The sequence below is a fragment of the Aristolochia californica genome, unplaced genomic scaffold (genome assembly GCF_029961685.1).
Source record: "Aristolochia californica isolate CCGP_79_NKW_82.1479 unplaced genomic scaffold, dmAriCali1.0.hap1 SCAF_1, whole genome shotgun sequence".
NCBI classification, from domain to species: Eukaryota; Viridiplantae; Streptophyta; class Magnoliopsida; order Piperales; family Aristolochiaceae; genus Aristolochia; species Aristolochia californica.
Window position 1 is genome coordinate 2,447,725 of NW_027181770.1, and position 18,682 is coordinate 2,466,406.

The 18,682-nt window shown below is 40.2% G+C and overlaps 1 protein-coding gene across 1 annotated transcript; it reads right to left on the reverse strand.

Annotated features, from left to right (window-relative positions):
• Nucleotides 1-9,845: 9,845 nt before the first annotated feature.
• Nucleotides 9,846-13,880, reverse strand: LOC137963932 (HVA22-like protein f). The gene is made up of 7 exons (XM_068811166.1): nt 13,834-13,880; nt 13,483-13,509; nt 13,229-13,351; nt 12,872-13,118; nt 12,584-12,664; nt 10,491-10,640; nt 9,846-9,932 (listed from the first exon to the last, which is right to left on the reverse strand). Exons 1-7 carry the CDS (start codon nt 13,878-13,880, stop codon nt 9,846-9,848), a joined length of 762 nt encoding a protein of 253 aa, XP_068667267.1.
• Nucleotides 13,881-18,682: the final 4,802 nt, after the last annotated feature.

Consider the following 18,682-nt stretch of genomic DNA (forward strand, 5'->3'; position numbering starts at 1 on the left):
CAATGCAAGACCCTTCTGCCATAAATATCCTGCAATAAATGCCATTTTATCCTTACCCGTTACTGTTCCAATTGGACTTCTCCAAATCCCAAACATTCCCTCCTCAAATTCCGAATGACAGTCTCATTTTCTTCCCATTCTGTTTCCTCTTTTTCCAAATATAACTTTTCTGATATGAACTTGTCTATGCTTATTTGATTAGCTTAATTAATCTGTTATTTGATGTAACAGAAGCTACAAGAAATCAAATGGATTACACGAGACAGGTCTCACCATTACATGGAACTATTTAAGGAATTATGGATTAGTACTAGAGCTAGTGACCTCCAATCTTAAAAGGAGGATAAAAGGGAACCCACTTCCTTAGGACAAGTCTCATTCTCCAAGTATATATTTGGAAGAAATTCACCCCAATACGAATCCATGGAGTTATCAATCCTATCCTATGCTAAATATATAACATTTTTTTCTTCTTTAGAAAAAAACTCCTCATGTAACAGCTTCCATTTTGGTTGAAATGATGGCTCACAATAGAGGTGTAACATAGGGGTCCAAAAAACTCTCAAGGAGGAATTGGAAAAGGTCATAGCATTTTGAAAAATCTATATGAACACTCATGTTGCCTCAGATATAGTACCAATTCTACACTAGCATTTTCTTTCTCTTTTTTCCTTTCCTTTTTACAGAAACATGAGTCATTTTTCTTACAGAGAGCTTAAAATTGAGACGAGGGCCTTGTTCTTTGTCATGTTTAATGCTTTCCCTTAGTTCAAGTTAGATTTTAACAGAGTTTGGAGTCAGCTCGGTTATTACCCTGGACTATGGCAACCTTCTTCCAACTTCGTTTCAATGGAGTTCAGTCCTCATCTCCCGGGCGGCTCTACAGCTGATGATTTGACATGTAATTACATAATCTTTTGCTTCAACATCTTCACGATACTTTTCTCTGCTACAGTTTTAAAGAGTTCCATTCATTAATGACAAAGAAGAAGTGCACATGGTGTGCTTTGTTCCACTGAAAGAGCCAATCGTTTGTCCTCCAAAAGAGGACTTCCCCAGTAAAACCAATTCTTGAAGCTGATCCAGTGTACGTAAAAGTGAGAGGGATGGAAGCTTAATCTGCAGCTCCGTCAGATTTTTACACGGACATTTTGCCGTGTTCTTCTAAAGGACGGACAAAAAGTAGAACTAAATGTCGTTCAAGTAATTCGAGAAAACTTCAGTGTCAAAGATCTGTAAAAGTCCACAGAGCTCTTCATATCCATCTCACTTTACTTTTCGTCTCTTTGTTTGTCTCTTTATTGCACGTATGTTTTACTTTTCATTTTTGTTTCAGGGTGCAGATGAAACAATGAGGGTACATTTTTGTTTCGTGTACACAAACCAGGAAAATCCTCTCCTTTCTTTAGAAGAAATCAGCACCCTCCTCTTCTTTTTACTCTAAATGGAAGGGGTGATGTCGTTAGATATTGAATATTTATACAATTTAGAATAGAAAGAAGAAGGTTTACATGATAAAATAATTACATCTTATCCGGATAATTGAAAAGATTATGCTATTCCCTTATACTTGAACAGGATGTGAATCTTCAACAATAAGCTTTTAATTCAATCGCTTAAACCCGCCGTTTGATCTGAAACACATTTAATGAAACCAGCTCTCATACGGGTTTATATAAAAACCCTAGAACGCAATCTTGACTCGCTTCTTACTAAAAAATTTAATCAAAGTACAGTGGCTGAGCCGAGAATTGCGAGAAGCCTCACGATCGTCAGGCGACATGTGCAATGAATTGGAGAAGACTTTATGACCGAACGCGTTAACTTACATTTCCCCGAATTGGCCAAGAGAGAAGTTTTGAAGATGAATGCACCGAGTGTCCCATTTGGGAGTAAGAGGCGACTGACGGCAGTGGGTGGCATGAGTGCTGCTGCAGCTACTAAAGGGTGGTCCATACCACCATTACGATTGCCATCGTATAGGGAAGGAAAAGCTAGGAATGCTGTTGCAGAGCCTCGCCTTTTTCCATTTACAGGAAGCACCACTGCTTCAAACCTCGCTAGTGATAGTGATATGCAATACAAAATGAGGGCTTAAGGTCGGTTTGGATCGTAATCAATTCTCTTTTTCCTGCTTTGTTCGGTTCCAGTTCCGGTTCACGTTACATAGTTGGTGAGCTTCGTAACCAACTTTGTCAATTGTCCCTTTGCTCTTAACTTCCTCCCGTTCTGTAGTTTCTCAACTCTGAACCAATGACCGTAGGAACCGGTTGCACTGCTGGTTTACCCGGGTATTATTGGTCTGCTTCTTGCTTAAACCGGTTTGAAACATGTGATTAGGGGTGGCTTCGAACCGAGCCGGTTAGCGAGTGGCTCGAGTTCGATTCGGTATCTCTTGAGCTTGAACCGAGCTCGACCAAATCAAGGTTTGGCTCGAAAGCTCGCGAGCCGGCTCGTTAACAGGCGAGTCCCAGGGGGGGGGGTGGGTGAACTCCATGCCTCTCCCGTCCACCGCTCTGGCCGCCTCTGTCACCGTCGACAACTTCTTGCCGGCCACTACATCCCCTTCCCTCCGATTTCTTCCTCTTCCTCCAATTTCTTCGCCTCCTCTGTTTCTGTCGTCGCCGCTGCCAACGATGACAGCTTCTCGCCGGCTGCTACATCCCCTGCCCTCTGATTTCTTCGCCTCCTTTGTTTTCATCGCCACCGCTTCCGCCGCCGCGCTTTCGCTTGCGTCATCTCGGCGGAAAACCAGAGTACAGAAAGATATCTAAGTTGGGAGAAAATAATTTCTCCCACCCCAGCGTGAAGTCGATTTCGCACATGTGAAAGTCACACGTGCGAGATCATAAACAAGTAAAAATAAAAACTCTTTGTCCGTTCCTCATGGCTCTTGACGAAATTGAAAAGACATTTTAACAGGAATACGTTTCTAGAAACCATTAGTGGTTTTTTCAATAATGTTGAAAAGATATCTTTAGTAGAAATATAGGGACCATAAGTGCCTCATGTTTTTTGGAAACATTTTTCTAAATAGATTTTTTTATTTAAAATCATATAATTTTCTAAGTAAGATTTTCTTGCCAAGATGGGCTAGAAAATCGTATAGAAAATTTTTGAATAAGTATTTGACTGTCGATGTTATAATACTTTTTAGCATGAGACAATTTTCATAGAAATTTTGTGTTTGACATTTTATTTGATTAAAAATTTATCGATAAGTATAGTAATATATTAGATTGATTATTAATTTTTATTTATTTCCCTAGAAGTGGCAATAAGAGGTCCATTTAAATTTCCCAAGAAAATTTTAAAATATTTCTTGTAATTTTCTAATAAGTCTCCAATAGTAATAGGATTTTATTTAAATATTTTTTTGGAAATGTGTATCCTAGGAAAAAAAATTCTAGTTTTTCCTATAATATGAATTTTCAATTAGGGCACTAAGGAGGCCATGGTAAATTTATGGCCAGATTCAAAAATAATAAAATAAGCTAGACAACATTTGGGGTAAAAAAGATTAGTATTGGTGGGTTCTAATCTATTATCGAGATTTAATCCTGAACCTCCACTATCATTCTTTTTTTTAAAAAGTTTGTATAATTTTATAGATACAATTTATTTGACATGTATTTTTTGAAAAATTTTAAATGTATGTTGGAGCTCGAACTTGAGACATGTAATTTTTAAAAAAATTTAAATGAATGTTGAAGCGCAAGCTCGGCTCGAACTCAGTTAAAATTATTTGGCTCGAGCTCCATAACAATTTTAGGCTCGAGCTCGAGTTCGAAATATTTAAATTAAGTTTGGCTCGAACATAGGCAGGTTTAGGGTTCATTTAGGTCCTTTTAATGCACAAGAAGAAAGTAACGTGAATCCCTTAGAGAAAAAGTACTTAAAGCACATATCTGCCTGCAAAAACGTTTAGATGGACGTCACATCGCTTTTAGACTTTTGATTTATCGTCTTAAACACTTCCCTTAAATATAAATGCCAATTTAATAAAAATTAAGTGTATGCACCTTGTATTTCATTCCGTATACATATCTTAAATAGGGTTGTAAAAGGATCAGATTCAGTCCGAATATTGAAATTCCGGATCCAATCCGTTTGAATATCTATCCAAAATCCAAATATCCAAACAAATTGCAATCTAAGATCCATCAAACTGATAAAACAAAAAAAAACCATAGGCTATGTATGGTTAGCTGAAGAGATATTGTTATGAAAAAAACAGGTCAAACAAGAGTTCTCTGAATGAAGAAGGTCAGGGGGGGGGGGGGGGAGTGGGTGAAGAAAAACCAAAAAACTTAAAACATACAAATGCAAATGTCAATCTGAATACGATCAAATGGATAACAAAATTTTGGATTGAGAAGAGGCAAGATCAAACGAAGGAAATCAGATCTTACAAATCATCTCATATAGGATGGAAACTGATCTGGAGTTGACACATGGTGAGTTCACGACACTGCTACAAGTTCTATCTTTACTGTTCTTCGTACAAAAAATAAAATAAAATAAAAATTCCATTGGTTTTCGAAAAGTTTCCTTAAAGTTTGTAAGAACTTACTACCTTGAAAATGTTGATAAACTACAAAAGAAGGAAAGATATAGCAAGTTACCCGTTACTGTTATGCTCGACCTTCGGAGTATTTTCTTTTTAGGCTCTTTGCAGAGGTTTGCCTCCCTGCGGTCGATGGGACAGGAATCTTTTACCACTTTCTTTGGCATTGTTAGCAAAAGAAACGTCTTCCTCTGGTCATCTTCTCTTTGACAGCCCAACCAACAAGAGAATAAAGGAGCCTGAAACTGTTTACTATAAATGTCAAGGATTCGTCCTTTTTGTCTACAATGAGTTGTTCAATTTGGATAGAAGGGGACCTCCTTCACTAGAGAATAATCTTCATCTGAGGAGAAGACTTCCATGCTGGAAAACGATACATTGTATTGGTTGTCCAAAGTGTTCCACCGAAAAAGAAACTTCAGAGCCAGAAATTAATGCTTGGGGCCAGGTTTCCATTTAACGTCAAGCTCGAATCATCCATGAACAGAGCGGCATTTGAAGTTCTATAGTGGAGTCTCGAATTCATGATCCCCATTGAAGAATCACCAGGGGAGTCTTTCAGTAAATTTAAATTCAGGTTCACTATAATGAATCTAACGTTGCAGCTTGGTCATGTCATTTTCTTTTCAGGTCATGCTGAAGTTTCAGTTGCGTATAACCCTACTCAGCGGGGTACCACGTACAGCTCCCCGTCCCCCCCCCCCCCCCCCCCCGTCGAGTCCTCTAGTCAATCAACATCACTGCATCCACCTCCCGGAGTTTGTTTGTGAAGAGAAAGTTGGGTTCTTCTCGCAGCTTTACTCCAGTTATTCCTCTTCCTTCTTTTTCATGTGCTCCTCCACTCCCTCGTCGCCGCCGCTGAACTGACCTCTAAAGTTGCCGTTTCTTTTCCATTTCTTGCCGGCTCTATCCAGGTGCTGCTTCTGCACTCCCTACTTGTTGGCGTATTGCTTCTGTCCTCTTGATCTTTTCCTGCTCTGCTACCGGCCTTTTGCCTTTACCAACCTGCCGAGGTCCCACCGCTCTCGGCCATTTGCTGAACGTCTCTTTCTCCACGCAGGCGTCTCTGGCTCTTTTCTCTTTAGTTTCGAATCTACCATTAATTCAGAGTAGCTTTTTGGATGGCAACATGAGCTATTTTGAAACTATTTTATCAGCGATTTTTTTTTCTCTAGTGGAGATCGGCGATGTATGAAATCCTTGGATAAAGCTGCGTTCAGTGCGTAAGTTTTTTGTCGATATATGAAAAGGATTCCTTTACAGTACCGGTTTCCTCGAGGGTGGGTGGGTTCCGACGTTCCGCTTTGTTCTCCCGTTACTAAGGACCACAGTTTTGGCTCTTTCCGGTGGCCCCCCTGCAATGGAGCAGTCTAATAATTGACTGTGGTCTCGACCTTTTCGATGGATGAAAATCTCATCAGTACGAAGGCCCAGAGACTGAAATTTCGCATACTGTCGCCAATCTCTCAATATCAGTTGACAAGCAAGGCAGTTTGCCGTGCACCGTGATTCAATCGTCGGTCTCTTCGTATACAGTGTTATAGATAGATTAAGAAGTCGTAGGATCATCTTAGTTATTTTTTCTCTCAGACTCTTTCTGGATTGGATATGAGATCATCATGGGGACGACTGGGGAGCCACGGAAGTTGGAAGGAACGTGCAAGGCTGCAACTTTGTGATTACGGTTCCCGAAAGTAATCTTAAAACTAACCGATTAGCACTGGACGACCTTTGGTAATTGTCACATACGACCCAGCAATTCCAAACAGGTAAAAACCAGTCGCACACGTAATTGCATTTCGCAGCATGTTCGCCATCATCTTTCCATCTTCGACTGAGTGAAATCTCCAAGGAAATCTTCCTTGTTGGCCTATTCCGGAAAAAGGAAAAGACCCCCATTCTCTTTAAACTTCAATCTCTTCCACTGATTTATAGCGACGTTGGAGTGAGAACACTTTGAAAAGAGAGATAACGACATGAGAGGTCACAGACAAGAAAAAACTGGCTATATTCATGATGTATGGGGGTGTTCTTCAGACTTCTGGCACCCAAAGACAGTAAACCAGCAAGCTGTTTTACAGTGTGAGAGAAAACTATTCAAAACCCAGGGGGAAAGCATCTGGTATTGGGAATGAATTCGGAGCTTGAAAGGGTACTGGCCTGCTCTTCCATCACTTGGTCAGTATTTGACTTTCTGCAGATGGCAACTGTTGCACATTGGAGGAGAGGAACTCTTATAAGAAGATAAAAACACAAAAGGAACAGATTTGCATTGGGTGTAAATCTTGATTGCTAAGCATGTGAAAGTAATCAGTGATGGAAACCTCTTTAACGTTTAAGGAAAGACTGGCGACAAACCTTCTGCACCATGCAGACTTGCAGTTTCGGGCAAGCGAGAACAGAGAACCACCAAGGCATGCACCAAAACAACACCACAGCCTTTTTCTCGTCTCTGATCTTTTGCCTCATTTACACATATAAGAAAAAAAAAAAAAAAAGTAGAAACAACGCAGAAAACCCATCTGTGCATGTTTCTTGGGTAGTTTAGGTAATTCCATTTTATCTTCCTCTTCCCCGGATGACCGGACCAGGAGGAACAAGAGACCCCTCCTTCTGAGACTGGATTTGATTCAGTTTTCAGGATTTTCCGTGGGTTTCGTCAGGCTTAAGCTTCCCCTCGAAACTAAATCAAATATAACATTGTTGAGCATGTTTGAGCGAGTTCATGAGTCTGTACGTGGGGGAAGTGACGCATGCCTGTCCCCAGTTGTCACTGTTATTTAACTCCAAAACCTAATTCAGTGACTGCAACTTGCAGTAGCAGAAGAAGCAAAAAACAGTACCATACGGAACATTGATTCCGTTACCCGAGTTCTCTTTTCCAAAAGGACTCCCTCCCCCTCCGCATCTTTAAATTTTCACATTTTGAGCGGTTTTTCAAGTACTCTAATTGTTTAATTTTGTTCGTCTTTTGTCAGAAGCGATCAATTAGTTGTGCCTGATGAAAACAGGAAACCATACTCTTACCTAAGAATTATTCAGTTTCCAGTATCGATCTCTATATCTTCCTCTATAACCTCAGAAAGAGATGAACACAAGCACCAGACTGACCCCAGAGAAGGCGAAATGCGTTTTCTTTCTTATGGGCTCCTTTCTAGTTTCATTCATCCGACTGGACGATAGAATTTAAGACGCCATGGATGCTAATTCTTTGGGTCCCGGCTCCAGTTTGAGCGCATGGTCGACAGTAACCCATAATAGATGTAGTCCTGCTTTCCTCCAGGCTCCAGTGATTGGACATGACGCAACAACCTCACGACCCTAACTAGAAAACACTAAATCTACCCCTAATTCAACCATCATTTCTTTTCCTTTCTACGTGATTGAAGTTCTGTATTTAGAAGCAGTAAGAGACCTTGAAAGGCTGGAGTGTTTTTTTTAACAAGTCATTGTTTTTTTTTTTTTAAAAAAAAAAAAAACTACTGCTGATAACTCTATGAATTCCTGTGAGGTTTGACGAACCTTGGAAGGCTGGCATTGGAAGGTTTCTTACTTTGATTCTCTGAGTATAAGGTTATTGTTCTATTCTTAGAAATTTGTTATTGCTTTGGAAAGTTTCCTACATCATATCAGGATAGTATCTCAAGATCTATCATTAGAAAGTTTCTAGTTTTGACTAACAAATATCCTCTCAGCCTTTATCCTCTCACTCAACAATAAATATGTTGTTTGATTGACCTTGTTTGAGATACCAACCTCTCTTTTACAACAGTAGAAGATTACTTATCTTACATTTGTCTCTCTAGTTGAGACATAATTTTTGGAAAAAAATAATGGGGGCCATTAGCTCCCTTCATAAAAGCAGCTTCAGTTGGTTTAAGAGCTTAGTTCTACAAATGGCTCTTAAGAACATCAAAAGTAAGGAGTTTGTTTCTACTAAGGAATTTAAATTACTTTAAAGGATAAAACATATGATGGCATCTACCCGCAAGAAGACTGTTTCTAAAGAGGAATTTGACTTATTTCAAATGATAAAGCATATGATGGTCCCCACCACAAACCGAGTCTCCCCGAACAAGGCTTCTCCCATTGCGGATACTACTATTACAGGTATAGCTTCAGCTACTTCTCCATCCTAGATCATTGACTCTCGAGTCGGTAATGATGACCTCTAAAGTTGTATCTCTCTTTGTTTGATTGACAAGTTTGTATCTATAACAAATCCCAAATCAAGGTGAGTGGGGTGGGGTCCATATTTTCTACACCTACCCTTCATTTAAAAGATGTCAGCACCTCCGGCTCTCTGCATTCAGCTCTTCTGTGGTACAATAGACTAGGCCATCCATCATTGAAATCTCTCAAACATTTGGTTCCTTCCTTATCATTACCATTCTAAACTATGAAGATTATCAAGTAAGTAAACATCAGCAGGTTACTTATTCTCCTCGAGGCGAAACTAAAGTTTTAATTATAGATGCCATTAATACAAAAATTATAAGTGTATCATTCACCCTAGTAGGAATGAATAAGGGACAAAGTTCATAAGACATATAACACCTGCGTCCCACTTCCATATACTTATTTCTCTCATGGAATACCGGGTTGGAGGCAATGTGGATTCAACTTGATTGTCATAGTGGAGTTCCATCGGTCCTTCTTTGTTTAATCTCAACTATGCTAGAAAGGTTTTAATCCATAGGAGCTCGCTTACCACATGAGTCATGACACTATATTCTGCTTCTACACCGGATGTTGCAACTAATTTTTGTTTTACTTTTCCATGTAACAAGATTGCCTCCAACTAGAGTATAATATCCTGAAGTGGATTTTCTATCATCTGGGTATCCAGCCAATGAGATAAATCAGCTTTCATACAAGCCTTTAGTACTTGCCCACATCAGCTTCTTCTCCAGAACAAGTACATAATTTTGTATTCGTCTCCATAGGGGTGTCAACAGGACGACATCCCATCATTCATGTTTCTTTAACCAAGTCAATCACATATTTCCTTTGTGATAAAATAATGTTATGTTCGGATTGAAGAACCTTAATACCCAGGAAGCACTTTAAGGAGTCCCAAGTCTTTTGTCTTGAATTTACTGCATATCTTGTATTTAACTTGAAGGATTCTATCAGTATCACTACCGATCAAAATAATACCATCCACATACATAGCAAGTAGTACCACACGTAACTTGGTATGCTTGACCAATATAGGATGGTCCACAAAGTACCTTGTGAACCCAAATCAGTGGATAACTTGACTAAACTTGTCAAATTATCCCCACTGAGATTGTTTCAAACCATATAAAGATTTTTGTAAGTGGCATACCAACTCCCCCTCAACCACATTTCCAGGTGGTTTCTGCATATAAATTTCCTCAATATCACCATTATGGAATGCATTCGTCAATCTAGTTGAAAAAATAGGCCATCGACAATTATTAGTAAGAGATAATAAATGACGTATTGAGTTGAACTTGGCGACGAGTGAAATTTTTTCCTCATAGTCAATCACATAACACTGATTATAACCTTTAGCCACGAGTCAGGCTTTAAGGTGGGCCACGAAGCCATCCATATTATGTTATATAGTGATACCCATTTACAGCCCACCAACTTTTTATCGGTTGGAAGGGGAACATGTCACCAAGTCCTATTCTCATAGTGTTACCATCTCTTCATCTATCACCGATTTCCATCATGGATGTTGTTGGGCCTCTTGATAAAACTGAGGAATAAAGATAGAATGAATAGAGGCAAGAAACTGGTTGCAAGATGAGGATAATTGATGGTTTGATAAAAAATAAGAGATGGGGTGAGAGGTAGATGGTCCTGTGCATAACCTAGGCTTTTTCCGAAGAGAGATCAGTCGAGTATCAAATAGATGACCAAAAATACAAGGTGGAGAAGGTGAATTTACCTTAGAGGGGTTTGGAGACTCCACAGGTGTAGTGTCGGCCAATGCTTCAGGGGGTGGAGCACGTATGTCACCATGACCATGAAATGTTGAGTCATCAATCGACACAATAAGGTTAGGAAACTCATTAGTTTCATAGAAACCAAGCGGGCACTAATGGATGAATAAAATGGCTGCTTTTCAAAGAATGTCACATCACTAGAAACAAACATCTTCTTGAGGGAAGGATTGTAAGACATGTAACCTTTTTCAGTACAAGAGTAGCCCAAAAAGAAGCATTTAATCGTCTTGGGATCCAATTTTGTAGTATGGAGAGATGTAACATGAACAAAACAAGTACACCCAAAGACTCTCAAAGGAAGAGAAAACAATTCTGTTGAAACATAGGATTCCATGATGTATAATTACAATACAAGAGGATTAAAGGGTGAGAATAAGAAAAAGACATGTGGAGAGAAGTTTGTGGAGGAGAAGAGGAAGAATGGCGAATTTGGAGAAAAGGGAAGGAAGAATAGGATTGGGGACTTGTCCAAACCCTCCCCTTAAGTTGTATGTATAGATATCAAAAGTACTAATATTATAAAAATACGCTTCACCATAGTAAGAGTGGCTAATAAACATAAATCATAAACTAATTATATCAATGCTATATTTATGATATGACTCTTTATTTACTATCATGTCACCATTGTGTGGGGTTGTGGGTCTTCTCCTTGGTCTATGGGTTTGAGGTCATCTTTCACACACTTGGACATGCAGGTTTGAACTCATCTTCCAACACTCCCCTTCAAGCCAATGGTGAGAGAATATCATAAAGGTCTAGTTTGCTGCAAATGGTGCATAGGATCTCCTCATATAAAATGGAAGCCCACCATATCTTCTAATAATCATATCTACCATGTATTCGTTAACCCAAGGACAAAACACAAAAAAACGTAAAAAGTGAGAATTAAAATCGAAGCCTCATAAAACAAAGATTGTTTGTCTGGTCTGAACACAAAAAATATTCATTTGATTGAAAGTGTCCACAATATAAACAAATAAATGAAAAAAATAAAATAAATGAAGAAACAAATAAATGACTCAAAGACGTCCAACCACGATTAGGCAAAGAAAAATATCAAGAGGAATAAAAATTATCGCATAGAAGGAGATAAGTTCGTTACCCAATCTAGTAGATTAAATAGAATCAAATTTAAGTGAAGTGGATTGTTTCTTTAAAAAAAAAATAGAAACGGAATGGATAACCACGGCCTAGCATCTCTAAACCCAAAAAATTATCCAGAGGAGAGTAGCATCTGGAGGTGAATCGGGCAGGGCTTTTGTAGTTGACTGAGTTTCTATCTTTCGTCCCAGTGAAGGTGGCTCCAGCCTCGAAATGAGAAGAAAGCCCAATTCCTGCTCAATCGACTTATTGCCCATAAGCAGGGAGAGAAGAGAAAAGAAAAGCCTAGGAACGCAGCCCCTTCCTGGCCTCCGAGTGTCGGGACTTCGCCGAAGCTTATAAATGGAGGCGGAAAATAATACGGGAGGTTGGACTAAAAGTCTGCGAAGTCCAGAACGCAGGTCAGACATAAACAAACTGATCCGAGAGAGGGGCATTGAGAGCGGTGGTTTGTCAAACATGGGGCCAAGATGACAAATCTGAATTCTGGACGGTAATATTGTTGACATCGCAGCCGGCCGCGGCCTGGGTAGCGCTATTGCGGGTGGGATGTGAAATTCATCCGGAGTCGAAGAAGAGCCAGTCACGGTACTACATCTTCACACGGATTGACGGAAGCTAGTGTAGAGCGTGGGATACTTTTTTTTGGCTCTTTGTATAGTTTAACACAAGATTGTCGTGATAGTAGTCTCTGACGTACATTTCAATGCAAAGAGATCCTGCATGTGTACGATCGGCATCTCCATCTCGGCCATTTCCTCCAGTGATTTTTTTATCATTCAAGCTCGATCATCAAATTCTTGTCTGAAAACCAGTTTGCGTATGGAACCCAAAAATGTTTTTTATCCTTTTCAATTCAATTTACATATAAAATACACAATTAACAGAAAATTATTCTTTCAAATTCGATATTAAATCTCAGATGTATTACACAACTGAATGTGGAGATGAAGAGGGAGCCCTTTTTAACAACCTTTGATCGACTTCGGTGTTTCTTTGCTTCCCTGTCAGCCTGCACCATGATTCTTTCTCGTAAGAATCTTGTGGCCAAATAGAAGAGATATTTTTTGAAACAAATAGTTCTTTATGGTAAGAACACAATCTTGCCGAAACAAAAAAGTACTTCAGGGAATCAAAGTTCCCAGTTTACTTACTTTCTTGATTGTTCTAATAGAAATTGTTGGGTTAGTGTTAAGCAGAGGTGATCATTTTTACTTACCGCTTTGACGACCCTTTCGAAGGCATCCAGTCCATATTTCTCGATGTACCTCTCAACCGATTTTCTATCATCCAGGCTTATCATCTGTAAGATCTTTCTTTGACCCTCTGGATACTCTGGGCTCACAAGGCTTCCGATCTTAACGTACTTCCTCACAAAATTTTCGTAGATGTAGGCAGCTCCATTGAAAATAGGCAGTACGAGCCATACGCAAAACAGCAGCTTCATGTAAGGCCAAACTGGAAACCTGCCCAAAACGAAAGTACAACAGGAGCAGGTAAGAAACCAGGGATATGGGTTTTGGTCTACAGCTTTTTGTCACATGAATGATGGAACTTCGTCTGTGCTACTTGTTACCATCTCAAGAATCTCCAAAAGGAAAGCTCGAACAATGTGATCAACGAGTACAAGACCCAGTATGTTAACCATTGTTGGTCGTCCAAGGGCGAGGGGCTCTCTATGGCTCTCATTGATGCGTATCTGCCAAAGAAAAAGTTAACCGCTTTCCTTTCAATTCCTAAGTTTATTGAAGAACATTTGATTTAAATAATATTAGTTCTGATCTGAAGGCCAGTGAAACTCAAATTTAAAAAGGCGATTTTGCAACTTACAAAGGATAGAGTAACATCACTCCTGGCCTGTTCCAAAGAAACAAAAATATCGTCAACGCGTTCAATTTTGATCATTGTCAAAAGAACTTAATTTGATGCATATATGAACTTCATCCTCTCTCTCTCTCTCCTTCTATTTTCCTATTTTTTAAGTTTTCCTTGAGGCTTGAAGAAGAGGAATTTTTTTTACAGGAGACTCTCATGATTTTAGTAATTACCAAAAACAGTGGACAGAACTTGGAAGCCGAAGGCAATAAAGAAGGAGCCACTATCATTGAAGTGCTGTATCATTATTCCTCGTAGAATTAATTTTTTAAAACACAGAAGTAGCAAAAGGTCTTCTTTTCATACGCGACGAGCGCGTCGAAGTGCCTCGCTATCGCTCCAAGAAAACCCATGTCAGAAAAGCTTCAGAGTTTGAGAAACTGATCCGCTCGGGAATTGTTAGTGGGATGAGGAAACGAAGATAAGTGATAGGGTTTAAAAGGGGTGGGGGGAGGCTAACTGTGGAAGGAAGGCATATCCAACCGACTAGATAAAGTCTTCTTTCCTGCGACAATAAGGAAAAGAGCGGAGTTGCAGAAGAGCGAGGAAAAGAAAGGAACTCCATGGCGTTTAGGATCACTTCCCTGCCGTCCGCAACAAACAGCAGAAAACCTCTTGCAGTTGCCGGCGTCAGTCGGAGTACGCAAAGCATATGCAACAATGGCATCATAGACCAGAGAAAACAAAGAGCTCGACGGAACAATTTCTATATATATATATATGGACAAATGACAACGACACAATTAAACTAAAAAACATGCTTAATTATCGGAATTGAATAAAAACTTCAATGTGAATTACTGCTGCCATAAAATAAAGGAGGTACTAATTTTCACTTTTGGAGGAGAAATCCATCAAAACTTGCAGCCTTTACCCTTTAAAGATGGAATTCTTTTCCTGGACACGTGCACCCGTGCACAGAGCTTTCGTGTCTGAAAAAAGTATGTGTGGTTGACCACTTTCCTGGTTCCTACTGTTACACTCACTATCGAAACGGTTGACAAGACAGAGAGCCTGCTTTATGCCAGTTTTCCAGTTCCTACTGGATAGGTGACAGTAAGCGTCGTAGGGTTTCATTTCTCTCTCCGTGTCCACCTCTCTGTGATTTCCATACAGCGGACATGGCTAGCTGTTGGCACGGGAGATGGAGATCCCATCGGCCCGTAAGAGAAAAGCCAGCCAGGCAAGGGGAAAATGTGTTTACAGTCAGCAACCACCTCTTTTAGCTTATCAGAAAAAGAATCCGTAAGAATAATCTTCGGCCCACGATTAATGTAATACAAAAGATCTCATAAAGTAGGAGTAGGAGCCAGGAGGTAGTGCAAGATTCGAATACGAAATGTTCGCGTCAAAGGAACATAGAATCATTTCAGTATTCCAGCTTATTACCGTGAAAAGAACCCGATCATACTGCTCCGATGTCTACTGCGTCCGACAAATGGTTAATAAGTTCTTTCTGCCGACTGACGAGTTAATTCGGTTCTCCCGGGCTGTAGCGTGGAGGTCATCTGGATCTCACGGCTATCTGGGCTTTCTCGATCTGTTTTCAGATCTTATCTGCTTTTACCAAAGGAAAGAATGTCACATGATATAAAGGCCTAGTTGCCGAAGATGGCTCTTCGTCAGATTATAGTGGCTATGCATGGAAACCCAACTATTATGCACTTGGTACAAGATCGAATTGATCAACCCAGAAAACCGATTAGTGCAGCAGTCGGAGTTGAATCGCTGCGAGTAAAAATTGCTTGGAGCACCCCGGAAATGGCAGAGACACCCAACTCAAGTCTAAAATGTTTCACCGCCCGCTTTTCAGATTATCGGTTTATATCAAGTGCCGGAATTCGAAGGGGAGAGAGAGAGAGAGAGACAGCCCTAAGGGCATTTACAGCCACTACTCCACCACCATAAGATCTTTCCCACTTGCATCCTCGTGAATGACTTTTCTAATTTGTGCTTTCCAGTTTTGAGCTACTTCCAGGATTCTCCCGCAGATTGAATAAATCCGTTTCCACATTTCTGTTTTCTTTATGAACAAATAACAATCTCGGAAAGATTCCATTTGTTTTTCTTGATTGACAACCGCCCTCCCTTAACGATTAGACACGATTAGACGCCCCACGCCTCTCCTTTACTTAGATCCATCTCTTTTATGTGCATCATTACCGTTTCAGCAGTTTGTATATTTTACCACCTTTCCGAAGGTGAAAAAGCTTGATTCTCGATTGTCACCCTTCCTTCTGTAAAACTTAGAATTAACTTATCGCCTGTTTGGTTTGCTCAGTAATGAGGTATTATAGTATTGGGCCCGTGTTCTGTGACTCTCTCTCTCCTCGTACTGTCTCTAGATGCTTTCTTCCCCCACTTAAGCTCCAAAAAGAATATATTAAATCTTAGTGTCTATTTCTCAACTAAACCTGTTGGCATCACAATGACGTTTTTTTATTAGAGTTTGATCAAGTCTAAGATCACTCACCCAACTCTGACAAGCTCGGAAACTCGAAAAAACCCAGAAGTGCTTCAAGGTCTTGAGCACCACTCTGTTAAACAACTCCATATTGTGATTCGAAACAGGAATGGATTACGGACTGGAAAAAGGAACCGAAACAATCGAAACTAACGTTGGGCCCGTCGTGCTGTACTGATTGGGAGTTATTGGCGGTGGCAGTAAAAATAAAAGAATTGCTCCAAAGCAGCCTGAGAGAATCTCCCAATCGCCTCTGGAAAAGAAAAGGTGGGGGGAGAACGAAGATGCCGAATACTTGCAGAGTGGAATCATGGCGAAGCTTCAGATTTGAGCTTTAAGGGTATTTGCATCGCGAGCGAGTTGTAACTCGTGTAAAAGAACGGAAAAAACATATTCGTCTGTGTAGTGGGGGAATGACTGCAAGTGAATAGCTACTGCGTCACATCACTTGCTTACTAGCATGGCATTTGACATGCACATAAAGCATGCATGGTATCATGGCATGGGCATGTACCTGTTTGGCATAAAAAAGAGGAAAAAATAAAAGCTGTATCATGATGACCTGGGCGACAGCGACTCTCCGCCTAAAAAACAAAACCCAATTAAATATTAAAATAATCGTGATCACTAAAAGACGAAAGTAATCTCGACCGTCGCAGGTATGTACGAACAACCGATCTGCCGCTCGCAAGCGGTTCGATCTCTCATCTCCGCATCATTGATACGGCCAGAGTAGAGAGAAAAAAGATTCTGTCACTCAATGCGGTGAGGATCAGTCGTAATCTCTCGTAGACGACCAGCTTTATATCAGGAAAAGATCTCTATCAACTCTAAAGAAGAGAAACTCTTCAGTTTGATGTTTCATTCACGATCCACCGGGCTGAGACTTGAGAGCAGCGCTTTCTCCTTTTGCCTCCTGGATGTTTGGATTCGGAGAATGGCAATCTGATACTGAAGCGAGTCAGTTAAATGATTTAGTTGGATTATAACTTCTGGATTGTCGATGAGGAAGGGTGAGGAAGATAACTGAGTATCCAGGACGAGTGGAACACGGCGGTAACTCATGAATGGAGTTGTGGTCCCATGCAAAGAGAGAGAAAAGCGTAGAGTGCCTGACAAGGTGGAGTTCTTGTTCGAGGGAAGCAGTGAAAAGGGCAGACATACAAGGAGTCTAGTCACCAAAGGAAGCGGAAACCAGAAAAAAAATCTCTAGTGTCTTGGATCCCGAGAGAAGTAGCCAACCTCGCCTGAAACAAACGTCGCCGTTGTCGTTCTGGGGAATTTTAAGGTACTTTTAGTCTTGGATTCGTCGCCGCAGTTGTTGCCTTCGGAAGTCGAAACGTATCGGACATATGTTTAGAGAGAAGAAGATATATGTTGTTGATCATATGTGCAACTCGAAGACGAGATTCTACACTTCCGTCAAACATAAAGAGCCACAGGAATTCACAAGGCCGGCAACCGTCAACTTGTCGAGTGCGCAGGGATAAACAGTCTCACGATAATGACAGACTAAAGAAGATGCACGCAAACGGAGAACGTTACCGTTTTCCTGTCTTCCTGCTTTTGAATGCTGATCAGCGTCTTCAACATATCAGATTTTATCGAATCTCTCACCATAACCACCAGTATCATTCTCATAGAGGTCATGGATCATCGTTCCTTCTAGTTCATTGGAAAACCTCATTGCATAATAATAATAAATAAAAAACAAATAAACAAACGAACAAACAAAAAATAATATGGTAGAGTTGGTGCAATTTATGGCCATGGTTTTGCCTCCCATGAAAATTTTTACTCGGTGTAATACCCGAATCAATCCTACTTGAACTTCAATGCAGTAAAAAAGAGAGAAACACAATGACAGGTTCCATCGAACACATGGAGGGTAATGCGCGCGGGTAACGCTGTTCAACGAGTAAATCTGTTCTTCTTTGGTAATCAATTACTTGTCATATAGACTTGAATTGTTCAGACAAAAGGAGCAACATCACTTCAGAAATTCCCGCTTCTCACTGTAGCTGTGTTCCTATTTCGAAAAGAAATGTTGAATACATCCCAATTTTGATATCATTTTCTATCGCGAATCACGTAAGTATCAAGTCAGCGATAAACATCTGGTTGGCAAAAACGTCTATCGGTGAGATCCCTCCTTTTAACCAATAAAAGGTTTTCCATTTCTGGGGTGACATGAACTCGAAAGCATCAAGTGGATGCAGACTGTCTCATTTAAACCGATGCATTGATTGGACCGCAGAAGGAAATTTTGTCACAGTAGCTCAGTTGGGAAGGACTAGGAGTTCATATCTTGGTGTCGGTTCAGCACGGGATTCGATTCGGGAAGCACCAAATTCAAAATTCGGAATTCATCAAGTTCACATCTAGGAGCCAATTGATCAATTTCCGATTAGCTTGAAACTGCTGCGTTCAAATGGACAAAACTGTGGAGATGAAACCCAGATAAACTGTTTCCTCTGGGGTTAGTCATGATAGAGAAGATACCTGCAATTGGATATGTTAGTCCATGAATTAGTTCTGAGATTGGTCCTTCTGCTTTCTGAGGATTACGCTTCCCTAATGCTAGTTCATAGACTAAAAGATATGAACCCTTCCACATGAATGTACTTGTCATCATTAGGTTTTCGGGAGTTCATGTTCCACAATTGTTTATAATGGTATAAGTTTCAATGA